Source organism: Ovis canadensis, chromosome 8 (genome assembly GCF_042477335.2).
Source record: "Ovis canadensis isolate MfBH-ARS-UI-01 breed Bighorn chromosome 8, ARS-UI_OviCan_v2, whole genome shotgun sequence".
NCBI lineage: Eukaryota > Metazoa > Chordata > Mammalia > Artiodactyla > Bovidae > Ovis > Ovis canadensis.
The window spans coordinates 38675253-38692572 of record NC_091252.1 but is presented as its reverse complement, the minus strand read 5'-3'; the positions used below and the strand labels follow the sequence as shown (position 1 = coordinate 38692572).

The following is a 17320-nucleotide window of genomic DNA, read 5'->3' as shown; positions in this document are numbered from 1 at the left end:
AGCTGACATTCCTATCAACAGTGTACAAGTGTTCCTTTTTCTCCACATCCTCATCAGCATTTATCTCTGTTCTCTTTTTTAATTTAGACACCCTAACAGGTGTGAGAGGTGATATCTCATTGTGATTTTGATCTGCATTTATCTTATGATTACTGATGTTGAGCACCTTTTCATGTATCTGTTGGTCATGCCTTCTTTGGAAAAATGTTTATTCAGTTCATCTACCCACTTAAAAAATTAGACTGCTTGTTTTTTTTCCTCTCTCAACTCCCTCTTCCCTATTCCCTTCCCACAATTTACTGTTCTCTATTTCCTTTACTACAATTGAATACAATACTTCAATTTATTTATTACTTATTTGTCTCTCATTGAAATGGTATTGCCACAGACACAGAATTTCTGTCTGCTTTGTCTACTGTTATTTATCTCCAGCCTGACACATAAAAAGTGTTCCATAGTATGTGTTCAGTGAATGAATGAATGAGCATATATTGAGTACTTACTATGCATGAATATCATATAAGTCCTTCACACAGTTTTTTTCTGTTTAAACTTTTTATTTTGTACTAGTGTATAGCCGATTACAATTTCAGCAAAGGGATGGAGCTGTATATATACATGTACCCATCCTCCCCCAAACTCACCTCTTATCCAGGCTTCCACATAACACTGAGCAGAGTTCCATGTAATTGGTTTTTTGATACTGAGTGGTGTGAGTTCTTTATGTATTTTGGACTTTAACCCCTTATCAGGTGTATGATTTGCAAATACTTTCTCCTATTCCCTAGACTGTCTTTTATTTTGTTGATGGTTTCTTTTGCTTGGAAGAATATTTTTTTAGTTTGATGTAGTCCCACTTACTTATTTTTGCTTTGGGTGTCAAATAAAAGAAGTTATTGCCAAGACTGATGCGAAGGAGCTTACACCTTTTTGTTACAGGAGTTTTAGGGTTTCAGGGCTTGTGTTTCAAGTCTTTGATCTACTTTGAGTAGATTTTTGTGTATGGTATAAGATAGGTGTCCAGTTTTATTCTTCTGCATGTGGCTGTACAGTTTTCCCAATGCCGTTTATTGAAGAGACCGTCTGTTCTCCATTGTACATTCTTGGCTAGTTTGTCATGAATTAACTGACAACATATGCGCGGGATTATTTCTGTGCTTTCTACTCTGTTTCACTGATTTACGTGTCTAGAGTCTGCTACTGAAGCCCTCTGCTGAATTTTTCAGTTTGGTTACTATATTCTTCAGCTCTATGACTTCTGTTTGGTACTTTTATCTTCTGTTTGTTGAAGTTTTCACTTTGTTTATGCATTGTTCTTCTGACGTTGGTGAGCATACTTATGACCCTTATTTCTAACTATTTATCAGATAAATCACTTATCTTTGTTTCAGTAAGGTTTTTTTCTAGAGTTTTATCTTGTTCCTCTGTTCAAAATATATTCCTCTGTTTCTTCATCTTCTTTGACTCTATGTGTTGGTTTCTGCACATTAGATAAAGCAGCCACCTCTCCCAGTCTTGACTGGTGGTCTTGTGTAGAAGATGAATACAGCTCAGGTTGGCCTGAGGTCCTGGCCATCTCTCAAGCCTTTGTGCTTGTGTAAGCCATCTTCTTGGTTTTCAGCGGCTCCCGTAGTTAAGGGTGTGCCATGACCTATCGGTGTCCCAAACGGAAGGATCACAGTCATTATAGACTGATAGGAAGCTAAGATCTTCAGATAGCAGCTATTTTGATGTATTAATAGGTGATGTGGGTGTTTTCTCATTTACCCAATGTGCTGGAATCTAGCTTCTCCTGGACTAGTTTCTCCAGCTAGTTTCTGAATTTCTTCCAGAGTAGACTGGGTTCAGAAGACCCCTATGTTGCCACCTTGAGCTGTAACCCAAGGGAACCTATCTGGATATTTGTCACATTTTGTTTATCCATTCAATCAGTTGAGGGACATTGAGTTGTTTCCACTTATTGGCTATCATGAACAATGATGTGTGAACTTTCACAAACACATTTTTACATGGTCTGTTTTCATTTTCGTTAGACAGATTACTAGGAGTGCAATTGCATAGGTTCCCTATGACACTTTTGAACATTTTATGGAAACTTACCAGAATACAGTTTAGGAAAAGAAATTCTAAGCTAATACTTGGGTTTATTTTACTATGGGCTAAAATGACCTTGATGGTTGGTGTCAGAGCTAGTGAAAGTCAATGAAAACTTTGTCTTTGTGTTTCAGGGTTTGCTCTACTTGCTGCCTCGTCCACTGTGCTCCCATGTCTAGTACAAGGATACTTTGGTGCAGCCACTATCTTTAATTTTATTTGCCTTGAAGAGAGAACCATTAACATGTAGATAATCACAAAGGCCTCAAATAATTCTTAACTCTTTCATGATAAATTGTTAAAATTTGATAAAAATAGTTTGCATACTGAATGTGGTATTAAAATCAGAAAACTACATTTTTGTAAAGGTCATTTTAGAAATTGGATAGTTGCTGAACACATTTACCCTCATGCTTTTTCAAATGGATACATACCTTGATTTTTGCCTTCATTTCTTTGATGAGTTTTTTTCTTTCTAATTTCTTCTTTTGTTTCACTTTCCACTTTCCAATTTGGACAGGAAGGAGGCGATCAGAAATATCTTGATCATCAACTTGTATAAACACAGCAGCATCTGGGAAAAGCCCATGTTCCCCCAGGAACTGGACCTCATCTGGATACCGCGGGAAACCGTCTAATACAAAACCTGTAGAACTATGTGGAAATTTCATGACTTACTTTATTTGCTTAAACTATACAAATATTGATTTTAAAATGAATAAAAAGTACTGCTAAATCTCAACTTTATATTAGATGTCTAATGAAACTTTTAAAAAGTTTAAATAGTTTATTGTAGTATCTTTTATTTCTTTTAATATTTCTACTTGTATAAACACGTTGCTTCTTCTCCCCAATGTATCAAATTAGATTAAAGTTATAATATTTGATATTTATAGTATAAAATTGTAGTCAATCAGTTTATAGACAATTACTGTTAAATACAGGCTTACTAAAAGTTGTGAGAAGATCACAGGAAAGGAGAAGGTAAGTTCTCTGCTTGGGATGAGTGCCCAGCCTAATGATGGTGTTACCCTTTATGTAAAGAGTTAGTTTGGCTGCCTCCCTACCCCTACCCCTCTATTGAGAATCCTTTTAGTCATTTTTCTCCTAATGATGTTCCTTTTCATGAGACAATTCATACCCTCTTCCCTCGCTTTTTTTGTAACCAGTGACAATTATTAATGTTTTCTTGGCTCATATGTGTAGGATGATTATATTCAAATAGGATCATCAAACTTGCCCAAGTACGATAAAACTTTAAGAATCATGAAAATAACTTGGAATGTTAACACATTTTCATTAGGGAATATTTATAATACAACCAGGCTTGGAGAGGTCTTCCCAGGTGGCACAGTGGGAAAGAATCTGCTTGCTAATGCCGGAGATGCAGGAAACATGGGGTTCAATCCTTGGGCCAGGGATATCTCCGAGAGGAGGAAATAGCAGTCCACTCCAGTGTTCTTGCCTGGATAATCCCATGGACAGAGGAGCTTGGCAGGCTACAGTCCATGCGGTCACAAAGAGTCGGACACAAATGAGTGACTGAACACACACCCAGGCTTGGAGAGCTTGGCTTGGTTTAGTTTGGTCCCTTTTTGAATGAACTTATTCTGTTTCTCTAAAATTTGGTTTAACTATTTATATTTAAATATACATTTTCTTCTTCATATGAATAGGCTTTTCAAGAACATTTGATAGTTTTAGCTCTTAACTGGCATTTAGAAATGTTGTATCCTTTCTAATTAAACGGTATATATTAAATTTATATATATTGCCTTAAGATATGTTTCCTTTTCTTCAGAGATGCCTTCAGCAAAATCTCTTCTGTTCTATTTGTCACTTCTTTGTCAATGACATCTAAATCTTTACCTCTACATCCAAGCTCTCTTTTGAATTTTTATTTAGAATTTTCAACCAACTGCCTAGTTTCTCTATCTGAGTTATATATGCATCATACTATCAAAAATCATGCTCACTGTTACCCTTCTACATGGCTCTTCCTCTGACTCACTAGGGTCCAGGGGCCAAACTTCAGAAACCCTTCAACTCCCTCCTGCTTCTCACATACCTAAGTCTTGGCAAACCCTCTTCTGAATCAACATTTTCATTTCTACCATTATATCTCAGTAATGTAATGCAATTAGCTATACCTCAGTAACTAATAAGCGCTCTCTAGGATTAAGGCCTTTTAAAAATGTGCCTATTTTTCCTAATTATATAAGCAATATATTTCACTACGCTGCTGCTGCTGCTGCTAAGTTGCTTCAGTTGTGTCCGACTCTTAGCGACCCTATGGACTGCAGCCTACCAGGCTCCTCCATCCATGGGATTTTCCAGCCAAGAGTACTGGAGTGGGAGAAAATAAGAAATAAAGAAAAGCACAAAGAAAGGACAAAATTATCTATAATCTCATATCCAAGAGGTTATCGACATTTTGTTTTATTTCTTTCTAGTTTGTTCTTCATTTGTTGAACTTTCTATCATAAATAACTGTGTATCCTCTTTTTTTAGTTTAACATTATATCCTAAAATTTCTCACGCTATTACAAACTTTTCATTATAATAAGTTTTGATGGTAGTGTTAATGTTCAGCTATTTTATTTAGGCTTTTAGAATTTCACTTTTTACTTTTCTTCAATTCATATTTGTGTGTGTGTGTGTGTAATGTAAGATTAGGAGCTAAGTTAATGAAGAACATCCCATGACTATATTGTCGCAAGCAACATGCCTAAGTTTACCTCAACTATTGATCTAATTTAGGGAATACGAAATTAAAATTAAAGTGACTAATAATCTCACTTACTCAGTTAGGTCAGGGACTAAGTAAAAGAGAATGACCAGAGACGCACTGGGACCTGCTAGTTTTTAAAATTCTCATTGATACAGTTTCCTTATCTCCAAAATGAGAAGATAAAAGTTCCTGTCCCATAGGGTAGTTATAAGGATCAAGGAGATTAATATGAATACAATATAGAAGAACAGTATCTTACACACAGTAAGTTCCATATATGTGTTTGCTATTAGCAGTACTGTAAATATCAGTTCACTTTCTTCTGGTGGATATCAAGGTAAGAGATTGTGGTTAGGAAACTGAGGCAAAGTTTTACATTCTGGTGACCTGTAACTCTTAAATTTGTTCTGTCTGGGATCAAGTTGTTCTTGGCTTTTGGTAAAGGTATAAGACTATGGTCAGCTATTAAGTGATGTGAACAACAACCACAACATAAACAAAGAGTGTTGTTCACCAACCAGTAATATGGGGGATAAATCACAACCCACTGCAGTCACCTATAGACAATGCACCCTGAAAAGAATTCAGAATGAAAAAATAGGGTGAGGCATTCTGTCTATTGGATAAATGGGCCCCTAGACAGTAGACTGCATATCTCAGGAAGGATTTCAATGATCCCAGACTCTTGCATTTTCCCATACGTAGAAAAGCACTAAAATCATTAACTTGGGATATTTGTTCTTCATGATTAGCAGTAATCTTTTTATCAAGATGTGTGCTTAACTACATGTATTTCCTAATCATGACTGAACTTCCCTGGTGGCTCAGATGGCAAAGAATCTACCTGCAATGCAGGAGACCTGGGTTCAATCCCTGGTCTTGGGATCGATCCCTGGTCAGGGGTCTTGGGAAGATCCCCTGAAGAAGGAAATGACTGCCGACTCCAGTATTCTTGCCTGGAGGATCCCATGGACAGAGGAGCCTGATGGGCTACAGTCCATAGGGTTGCAAAGAGTCAGACATGACCGAGCGACTAAGCACACACACACAGTCGTGACTACACATTATAATCCCCTGGGAGGCTCCAATGCCTCGGTCCCAACCTTGCACCTCAAATTTTAATTCAATTGTTTGGAGCCTCTGGCATCAATATTTTAAAAATAATCTCCTAGGTGTTTTTAATGTGTGGAATCACTAGTTTACATTGGAGTAAAGGAGAAAATTCTTAACTTTATGTTGGACTACATTTTTAACTTTTAAGAATGAAGCAAATGAAAGTCAATAAGTATATAAAAGTCTACATAAATTAAGATACCATATCGGTTCCTTAAACCACCACTGAGAAAGAATTGCTTCAAGGATTTCAGGAGGCAATGGCTCATTTTCTGTTAGGTTTAATCTGATTGCTTCTTCTTCTTCTGTAAGTTGCACTTCCTGAGGCTACAAACAAAAATTATAAAACAAAAAAACTTAAAATTTTATATTAATAAATAGTAATATGTTGCATAGTTAATATAAGACCTATTTTTCTCAGGTCATTTTTTACTGTTGTTTGTAAGCATTTAAAAATCTGAGTTCTTTTCTTTAAACCAATATTTAATATCAGTTCAGTTCAATTCTTTCACTCAGCCGTGTCCGACTTTGCAACTCCATGGACTGCAGCACGTCAGGCCTCCCTGTCCATCAGCAACTCCTGGAGTTTATTCAAACTCATGTCTATTGAGTCAGTGATGCTATCCAACCATCTCATCCTCTGTCATCCCCTTCTCTTTCTACCTTCAATCTTTCCCATCATCTGGGTCTTTTCCAGTGAGTCAATTCTTTGGACCAAGCGGCCAAAGTATTGGAGTTTCAGCTTCAGCATCAGTCCTTTCAGTGAATATTCAGGACTGATCTCCTTTAGGATGGATATGAAATTATACTTACTTTTGCTAAGAGGAGCTACTAGCAAGTAGCATGACTAATTTTGATTGTCTCATCATTTTTACTAAAACCAAGATCAATCTATATCACACACCTATAAAGGTTAACTGATTTTTGTCACCTATCTTATAGCTACTCAATCTAGATCCTGATTAAAGGATGGGCCAGGCAGGCAGTCATCTAATATAATCTGTACCTGTGTCCATTAGAAGATCATTTGGAAAAAAAGGGTTCAGATATATCAGAAATGGTTAAAAGGCGAGTTAAAATAATGAACTTTCTCTATATGGCCAGATAGAAACCACCTAAGAGATACATTGAGGGCAGGATGAGAAGGAGTGACAGATGATGAAATGGTGGGATGGCATCATCGACTCAATGGACATGAGTTTGAGCAAACTCCGAGAGATGGTGAAGGACGGGGAAGCCTGGCACGCTGCAGTCCATGAGGTCGCAAAGAGTCGGACACGACTGAGTGACTGAAGAACAACAAAAAGATACTTACAAACTTCCTTATGAGGAATCATTAGAAATTAATATTTTGAGATCTCTACTGGTGCAGGGGCAGATTTTTATAGTATTATTAATAAATAGAAAACACAGAACACAATAACAGAAATCTTATCATCTAGATCAGACATCTCAAATAACATTGTTGTTTAGCCACTAAGTCGTGTTGGACTCTGCAACTCCATGGACTACAGTCCACCAGGTTCTTCTGTCCATGGGATTTCCTAGGCAAGAATATTGGGGTTGGTTATCATTTTCTGCTCCAGGAGAATCTTCCTGATGCAGGGATTGAACCTGCATGTCATGTATTGGCAGATGCTTTATCACTGAACCATCTGGGTAGTCCATCAAAGAATAGCCCCAAATAAATGCTATACAACACTCTTGTCAGGGAAAGCTTTTCTGTTTTTCAGTGGAGTCATGCAAAACTCAGTACTCTATATTCTGAGTAGCAAGGTCTGTATTTAACATATTGACAAGATGACTCTTAAATTACTTTTATGGGCTATTTTTATTTTACTTCTTCAAAATTTTATATATAGAGTTTTATACTACTTATATTCTACTCCCTCAAAGTAACACCAGTAAGCACAATTATCTGCAAAGAAAGTATTAATATTCCTACCAGCTTCTTTGTATTTTCTTCCTCAATTGTAACATGGGCCTGAATTGCAAGCTCTTCAAATTCTTGTTTTACAAATTGTTCATCCTCAGAATCGTCCTCAAATTCAGGTCCCACTTTCTTTTCAGTTTTCAGCATTAGTTTTTCTTGAAGAAATTCCTCAAACTGAATATGAAAAATGCCCAATTTTTCTGCCAGCTGTCTTCCACAGACAGTTTTGCCAGAGCCATGGGGGCCGAGAAGGCATATTCTTAATGGCGGAGCCTGAAATAGGGGATAAGTCAAGGATGGGGGTAGAGGAGAGGGGCAGTGAAGAAGAAGAAGCTTTAAGAATTTAGAAAACCTAAGGCTTATTAACTGCTCTCCCTAAGACTGAATTATCACTTCACAAACTCAAGGATGTTTCGACATTGGTATACCAGTTAACATGATTCACGGCATCAACCATGATCCTCAGGGAGCATCAACAAATACAGAGCATCTTGATATCAAGTGCCAAAAGGCATTTAATAAAATAAAGTTGATTTTGTTTATTTTTAAAAGTTTTAATTATGGAAGAATGCAAAGACATTTTCTTAGTACGATAAAAACACCACCACCACCACCACCACCAAAAGCTTTCTACCAAACAAAAAGCCCACTGATACAGGAATTTTAGAGGTGCCTTCATTAAATCTGTAATCTCTGTATTGGAGATACAGAGAAAATAGTGAAAGTGTTAGTTGCTCAGTCATGTCTGACTCTTTGCAACCTGTGTGGACTGTAGTCTGCCAGGCTCCTCTGTCCATGGGAGACAGGGAAGCCCCCAAACCAGAGAATCCACAGAGATCCAGGTGTATGGACTGTCCACTGAAGCTCAAGCTGGTCAAAAACAATGATGAAGTTTGGGATGAAGGAGCAGATAAATCTTTTGTAAATGTGGGGCAATGACTCTGATATTTATAGGTGAGAGCAGGAGTGGGAGATGGTGATATATTTGAATGGAATGAGCCTCAAAGGGGCTGGCAGTAATGGATTTTGAGCAGCAGAGGGAAGCAAGCACAGCCTCATCACCTTTTGTCCTTGTGAAGGAAATGCTCAGAGAAGAGTTTAAAGGTATATGCAATAGCCATGAAAATCGCCCAAATTATCCGGAAGAGTTTAAATTGTGTTTTACATGTTCTGTTTAACAAGGCATGAGTATTATTGAAAGTCCTGACAAGATGTTGTTTAGTGGCTGAGTCGTGCCCATCTCTTTGCAAGCCCATGGTCTGTAGCCTGTCAGGCTCCTCTGTCCATGGAATTTTCAAGAATACTGGAGTGGGTTGCCATTTCATTCTCCAGGGCATCTTCCATACCAAGGGATCGAACCCACCTCTCCTGTACTGGCAGGCAGATTCTTTACTGCTGAGACACCAGGGAAGCCCCATGACAATATACTGTGATTTATAATTTTGATCTTGTAATCCCATTCTAGGGAATTATACTAATAAAATAATTAAGAGAAAGAAAGAATGATATGCCCGAAGATTTCCTAAGTACTATTTCATATCCACAATGGCAAAATCACAATATTGTGGGGGAAAAAAGTCTAACAAGAAATTAGATGTTAAAATGGTACATCAGAATGATTAGGCAATAAAATAAATCCAATAAAATTACAAGCAATAAATTCAATTGTGACTTCCTATTAAATACTTCAGCTAAAAAAATGTGTTGGTTTGATGTAAGGCATTACTAAAGAAATCAAATAGATAATTAGATTATGTTATATTCCAAAAAGTTGTTCTTAAAACCTAGATATTGCCACCATACTGTTTTATTATATTGGTGAGTTCACTATTGAGTAAAATGGTGGAGACTGGTAACAAGTCTCTAAATAAGGTTGCAGGAGCAGTTATCAGGATGGGAATATTGTTTTCACCTTTAACGGTTCATCATGAGCCACATACTCCTCAGGTTGCTCCAAAAACTTTTCTTTAGCCTCAGGACTTGAAAAGTAATAGATCTTTTCTCGATATTTAGCTGCTTCTTCTGGGGTGCCTGGTTGTAGGACGAAGTTTTCTTTGAGAGCCACTGGACAAAAGTGCTTTGTATCTCCCAAATGCCTTTTCTTCTCCTTAATTGTATCTTCATTCTAGAAATATCATTCAAAGTTTGGAGAACACTATTAATGTACTGTTCTTATAATACTAAAGAGGGAATTATAAAAATGCATCTTTGTATAGTATTTAATCCATAACAATATCCCTTTAAAACAATCCACAAAAGACCAGTTCTTATACTATTTGAATTCATCAAAAAATCAGTTTCTTATATTCCTCTGAGTTCAAATCCCAAGTGTCTTTATTTTATTAAAAAAATGAAGCAGCACTGAAGGTGTCCCAAGCCCTCTGTAGACAAATGTGTCTACAAATGTGTCTAAAACCCCTGTAATGTGTAGATGCAGGGTCACTGTGAAGTCAGTTTCTAAAATAAAATTATTTCCAAGAAGTAAAAGCTGAGTCAGGGTCACAACTTCTTATTCATTGAAAATGAAAATGGGAGATGTCTCAGGATTTGCTTTGTTTCTTACTCAGTGGATATATATTCAAATACTTTGGAAAATTTTTATTTTATTCAGTTGGAAATGCAATAGATGAAGAAACCATGTGCAAAATCCCTTAGGGACTCTTGCAAAGTATTTAAAGTAAGTGAAAGTGAAAGTTGTTCAGTTGTGTCCGACTCTTTGCAACCCCATGGATGGTCCATGGAATTTTCCAGGCCAGAATACTGGAGTGGGTAGCCTTTCCCTTTTCCAGGGGATCTTACCAACCCAGAGATCAAACCCAGATCAAACCCAGGTCTCCTGTATTGCAGGCAGATTCTTTACCAGCTGAGCCATAAGAGAAGCCCAAGAATACTGGAGTGGGAAGCCTATCCCTTCTCCAGGGGATCTTCCCAACCGAGGAATCAAACCGGAGTCTCCTGCATTGTAGGCAGGTTCTCTCCCAATGAGCTGTGAGGGAAGCCCTATATTTAAAGTAAAGTACATTTTAAAAATATTTTTTTTTTCCAGTATTCTGGGAGGTGGATCATAGAGGATCCTGCTGTGATTTATGTCAGAGAGTGTAGAGCAGACTTTTGGACTCTGAGGGAGAGGGAGAGGGTGGGATAATTTGGGAGAATGGCATTGAAACATGTATACTATCATGTAAGAAACGAATCGCCAATCTATGTTTGATGCAGGATACAGGATGCTTGGGGCTGGTGCATGGGGATGATCCAGAGAGATGATATGGGGTGGGAGGTGGGAGGGGGGTTCATGTTTGGGAACTCATGTACACCTGTGGTGGATCCATGTCAATGTATGGCAAAACCAATACAGTATTGTAAAGTAAAATAAAGTAAACATAAAAATTTAAATAAAAAAATAAAAAAATTAAAAAAAATTTTCTGTGTTGTACAATGCATGCTTGCTGTAAAAATATTCAAAACATAACCACAATGCATCAAGAGTGAACATCTCTTCTCACCTTTCCCTTCCAGTGCTGTCTTAACACTTAATTGTTTTATGTGTATTTTTTCAGACCCATTTTTCTCAGTATAGCTTACACATTTGCATACAAAGACACAAATTTAGGCACAAATACAGTATTTTTTAAGATAACAATGAAATAATACTTTGCATGACTATTCTACAACACGTCTTTTTTTCTCCCCCCAAACAAGATGTAAAAAACAACTTTCTATAAATGTGCAAAATTAATCTTTACTTTTCTTGTGTCACTCATTCAATTTTTGTGTCAGGGTTATGCAAGCTTCAAAATGAGCTGGAAAGTATTGAAATTTTTCTATGCTATGGAAGATTTATAACATAAGACTTATCTAACCAACAAGAAAAGCCCTACAACTCCCTATAGTTATTTTTGCTTGTCCAGCTTTTATCTTTCATCTTAAGCATATTTTAGTAATTTGCATTTTGAAAATGCTTTTCATTTTGACTTTAAAATTTGTTAGTATAAAATTATAATTTAAAATGAACCTCTTTCAAAATCTGATTTCTGTTTCAAATGTTATTTACTCCTCCTTCTTTTTACCTCATTTTACTTGCCGGAGGTTTGTCTATTTTATTGCTCTTATCAGTAAACCAATTTTTCATTTTTTTTTGAAGGTAGGCCTACTGCTTTTATTTGGTCTTTTTTTCCTATTTCATTAATTTTTACCTTTAATTTCCTTCTTTTTACTTTATTTGGTCTATTTTGTTATGCTTTTTTTCTCTAGGTTCTTGACTTGAATGCCTAATTAATTTCTCTAGTCTTTCTTGTTTTTCAATAAATGCACTTAAAGTAAGGTTGCCAGACTTTTAGCAAATAAAAAATGAAGGCTCACCAGTTACATCTGAATTTCAGTTGAAAAAAATGTGAGGTATGTGTGTAATAGTGATAAGGATTGGGGGGTCTTGGAGCAAGGGATTCTGAGAAGATGGTGCTCTAAAGACTCTCCTCATTTCTCTACCACCTCCTCCGTGTTTAACTGCTAGAGCAGGTGGTGGTTGGCCTCTGTGGACGTCTGAGGGCAGACAACTGTACAACACTTTACCACTATGGACTGGATGAGTATCTGGAGACAAGCATCAGAGGGATCAGAGCATTGAGATGGCAAGTCTTAGGAGGAATTTTCCCTGTAGAAATCTGTGGATTTCCTGGGGAATGTTAACATCAGCAACTAATACCCTTTGTGGTCTCTGTGGCCTGCAAGAGACCAAGAAAGAGCTGTATAGGTGGGAGGAGTCCTCGCTGACCCTGCATCTGGGCAAGTATGAGGAATTCAGGTAACTGGGCCCGTCTCCGTCCTCAGCAATGAACAGGTGGCCTATCTGTCAGTACATTCCTGAATGCTGGGGAGAAAAATCAGCTTGCCCTTCATAAATTTAGAGGATGTTGTCACCTAAAGCACTCCAGCAAGACTTCTGAACTCCACTAAGCCAAAAAAGAAAAGAAAAGAAAAAAGAAAGAAAACAACCACCCCTCTCAGGAAGCCTAACACACACTGGAAGAAGGGATGATAAATTAGGAAGAGTAAAAGTGAGGAAAAGATACTATATTATCAATGAAGACCATATTTAAAAATTTAAGTTTTGAAAATTACAGACAGCTTGAGAACTGTTTGCAGGTACAAGAAAGACACCATGCTCTTGCAGACCAGAGCAGGTCACAGAAGAAAAGAGAGAGTCTGAACATTATTGGGACAAAACCCACATCCTTTAACCACCCTGACTGAGAGTCTCAGCAGTTTCTTAGGATAGAGTATCAAAAGCTATTAGCAGAATCACACTGCATAACATTTTTTGTTTGACACATACATATTTGGATTTAAGTCAAGCAACCAGTTAATTACAAATGAGTGTTTATCTAGCCTATTATTTCACTTTATTGATAAAGACCAGAATTAAAAGAATCACTTCCTATTTTATTATTGATAGATGCCTTAACTAGGAGGCCATCACTTGAAAACAGTTATCAAAATTGTGATGCCAAGGGAGTGGATTGGTGCCTAACATGAGTTGTTCCTCTTTGAGAAAACCACTCGTTTTCATGCCATCAGCCCCTCAAAGATGCCACTGTTGTATTTTACATAAAACACTCACTTCTGTTAAACTTATAAAATATTTCTGTCTCTAATATGTATAGATTTTTCCATGGAAAAAAAATTTAAAGTTTTCTCTTTCCCTTTTTCATGGTCTGGCATTTCAGAGGTCAAATGAAGCTGAATGGAGGCAAAATGTGTTGAAAATGTTTGCAAATCTGAAGATCGCTGCTTGTTTTCTTGAAGTCTAGAAGTGCCAGTTACTACTCTGGATATGTGCGCTTTCAGTGACGTGAGCATGGGCAGTGAGCAGGAGAAAAGCCTCCCACCTCTTCCTCTTCCTCTTCTTCCTCTTCTAGCTCCTCATCGACATCGGCTTCAGCCTGATAGTCTTCTGTTTCTTCATCATAATCTTCTACAGTTAACTCCCAACCAGCATGGTGAAAGGGTTCTTTCAAAAACAAACAAACAGTTGGGAAGACATCTTTAGGATAAAAGCTTATGAACTTATTACAGTAGCAAGATTGAGAAAATTAACTATAGGGCTGGTCTCTTAGCTTACATGTGTAGGCAAACAGGCCTTTACAAACTCTTCAGGTGACGAGTGGCCAATTTGGCCAGTGCTGTGTGTCCAGTGGCTATTCTGATGGGTGCTCTAGGACAGTTGTTAAACATTTTAAATATCATCCCTGGATATATTGAATGTTTTACTTCATAAACCATAGGCTTTAAACTTTCACAGTACTTTTAATAATATGGCTTGTTCACGACAATAAATGTTATGATTACAGCAGCCCTTACTTTCCATAATTTCAACGACTTTTTGAAGTAGTTCCTCTGGAGTTTTGCCAGCAATCTCCAGGTTTAAAATTTGAGTAAAAGAGTCACTGATAGCTGTTTCCATCTGTCTCCAGGCAGCGTAGAAAGAGCTGACATTCTCTTTAATTGAATCCATTTCAGGAACATCAGGATAACCATCTTCTGGAAATTCAGGTAGTAGAACTTTTGAGTAAAGGTTAAAAGAAAAAAAAAAGAGCCTTCAAGCATCATATCTTTAGCTATATTGCCGAAATAATTCATAATACTTTTTAAACATTTGAAAGAAGTAAACTTAGAGTTCTAAGCAATAATATGCATTTATAAATTCATATTTCAACTATGCTTTGTTCATTGTTTTGGCTGTGGATGAATTGTTACTTATAAATAAAATCCAAATTATTTAGATAATTAATATGAATTTCATATAGCAATTTTGTTAATAAAAGTAGAACATAAAATTTGTTGAAAAACTGTTATAAGTTGGCTAGATACGCTTTTAATATAATGTTAGAAAAATATAACACACATCAACCAGCATATAACTGGCATAGAAAGACATAAGTAGGAAATTGGTTTTATGCCTAAAATTGCAAGAGAATATGAAAAGCATTTCTATACACTACTTTTATTTTATAATCTAACCTGTTTCAGGTAATTCTTTAGTTTCCAGGCCCTCTCTGGATCCTTTTGGAAATTCTGCTCCAACTGTAGCATCCTCAGGAGGCTCAGATACTTAAAAAAAAAAATCTAACAGTTAGTGTTTGAGTTTTAAAAACATTATTCCTTTATGAAAATTTTGGCACAAAGAAAATTTCAAAAGTTTAAATTGTATATACTATGTCAAATTGATAATACAGTTCTCATTAGGTAAAGTAGCTGCTGCTGCTAAGTCACTCAGTCGTGTCTGACTCTGTGTGACCCCATAGACAGCAGCCCACCAGCCTCCTCCGTCCCTGGGATTCTCCAGGCAAGAACACTGGAGTGGGTTGCCATTTCCTTCTCCAATGCATGAAAGTGAAAAGTGAAAGTGAAGTCGCTCAGTCCTGTCCAACTCTTCGCGACCCCATGGACCGCAGCCTACCAGGCTCCTCCGTCCATGGGATTTTCCAGGCAAGAGTATTGGAGTGGGGTGCCAGTGCCTCCTACAATTAGGTAAAGTACTGCTGCTGCTAAGTCGCTCAGTCGTGTCCGACTCTGTGCGACCCCATAGATGGCAGCCCACCAAGCTCTGCCGTCCCTGAGATTCTCCAAGCAAGAACACTGGAGTGGGTTGCCATTTCCTTCTCCAATGCACGAAAGTGAAAAGTGAAAAGTGAAAGTGAAGTCGCTCAGTTGTGTCCAACTCTCAGCAACCCCATGGACTGCAGCCTACCAGGCTCCTCTGTCCATGTGATTTTCCAGGCAAGAGTACTGGGGTGGGGTGCCATTGCCTACTGATTTCCCCTAAAACCGAGTTCCCCTGCTGAGTTTATGATTAATCTCTTTATTCAAAACGTTATTCCCTTTCTTGTCCCCTCTGACCTCATTTCTGTGCTGCTGCTGCTGCTGCTAAGTCACTTCAGTTGTGTCCCACTCTGTGCGACCCCATAAACGGCAGCCCATTCTGTGCTAAGTGAACACTAATCAACCAGAATCAGATAACATCGTTAATGTACATACTCAAGTTGTTTCTCCAGGGCAAGATGAGCTAACAGATCCCTGGATCATGAATCACCAGAAACTCATAAAAAGATTCATAAACAGTAGGCATCTTGACCCCCAAAACAAGGATTAAGAAATGTCACAGGATGATGATTAACTGAAGATTCTTTGTTCTTCCCCTTTGTTCATGAGCTAAGTTGCTTCATTCATGTCCGACTCTTTGCAGCCCTATGGACTGCAGCCCTCGAGGCTCCTCTGTCCACGGGATTCTCCAGGCAAGAATAGTGAAGTGGGCTGCCACGCCCTCCTCCAGGGGATCTTCCTGACCCAGGGATCAAACCCATGTCTCTTACATCCCCTGCATTGGCAGGTGAGTTCTTTACTACTAGTGCCACCTGGGAAGCCCTCTCCTCCTTAAACGCCCCCAACTCAAAGACCAAGTTGGAGTGGATCTCAGGCTTGTCTCCCACTCCCTCTCTTGGCATCCTACTACTAAGCCCTTACTTTGCTGCAGATATCTGCGGTCAGAGTTTAGTTTTCTACACTGCAAATACACGAACCCACTGCTTGGTTCCAGGGAGCCATAAAAATACATAATAAAATAAGGTAGAAAATGAAGAATTTTCTTAAATACACAAAAGGACGTTGACCATAATAATAATTGAAACATACAGTTCTGATAACTGTTGTTAAATATCATTCAAACTTTTATTCACATGGCATCAAAAATGCCTGAGCATTCTTTTAATTTCTTGAGATACCCATAAAGATATTCCAAAAGACCATAAAGTGGCCAAAGTCTCAGTTGTGGCTGTGGGTGTGGTGAAACTGAGGAGAATCTCAACTAATAGCACTTTTGAAGACACAGATCAACAACTGCTTTCCTGGATAATAAAAGACATGATTCAAAAAAAAAAACAACAAAAAAAAGGCATGATTCATGTACAGATGTAGTGTAGACAGAGAAGGAAGAACTAATTATCTTTCTTCTCACCCCTTAGTCTTTCCTAGTTCTGAGACACAAGTTTTGTGTGTCTCACACACAAACATTTATATTTTAAAAATCTATATATAAATGAATTCTTTTTTATGGCTGAGTAATACTCCATTGTGTATATGTACCACAGCTTTCTTATCCATTGAATCAGTTCTGATGAGATGGATGAAACTGGAGCCGATTATACAGAGTGAAGTAAGCCAGAAAGAAAAACACCAATACACTATACTAACACATATATATGGAATTTAGGAAGATGGCAATGACGACCCTGTATGCAAGACAGGGAAAGAGACACAGATGTGTATAACGGACCTTTGGACTCAGAGGGAGAGGGAGAGGGTGGGATGATTTGGGAGAATGACATTCTAACATGTATACTATCATGTAAGAATTGAATCGCCAGTCTATGTCTGACGCAGGTTGCAGCATGCTT

At 37.7% G+C, this 17320-nt stretch overlaps 1 protein-coding gene across 1 annotated transcript in view; it reads right to left on the bottom strand.

Moving 5' to 3' along the window:
* AK9 (adenylate kinase 9) overlaps positions 1–17320 on the bottom strand; it is a 123568-nt gene that overhangs the window by 38796 nt on the left and 67452 nt on the right. Inside the window, exons 24-30 of the mRNA XM_069598140.1 lie at positions 14889–14978; positions 14229–14429; positions 13757–13878; positions 9784–9996; positions 7884–8144; positions 6141–6265; positions 2529–2748 (exon numbers count right to left, since the gene is read on the bottom strand). Coding sequence (XP_069454241.1) covers positions 2529–2748; positions 6141–6265; positions 7884–8144; positions 9784–9996; positions 13757–13878; positions 14229–14429; positions 14889–14978 — 1232 coding nt within the window. The remainder of the gene's footprint in view (positions 1–2528; positions 2749–6140; positions 6266–7883; positions 8145–9783; positions 9997–13756; positions 13879–14228; positions 14430–14888; positions 14979–17320) is intronic.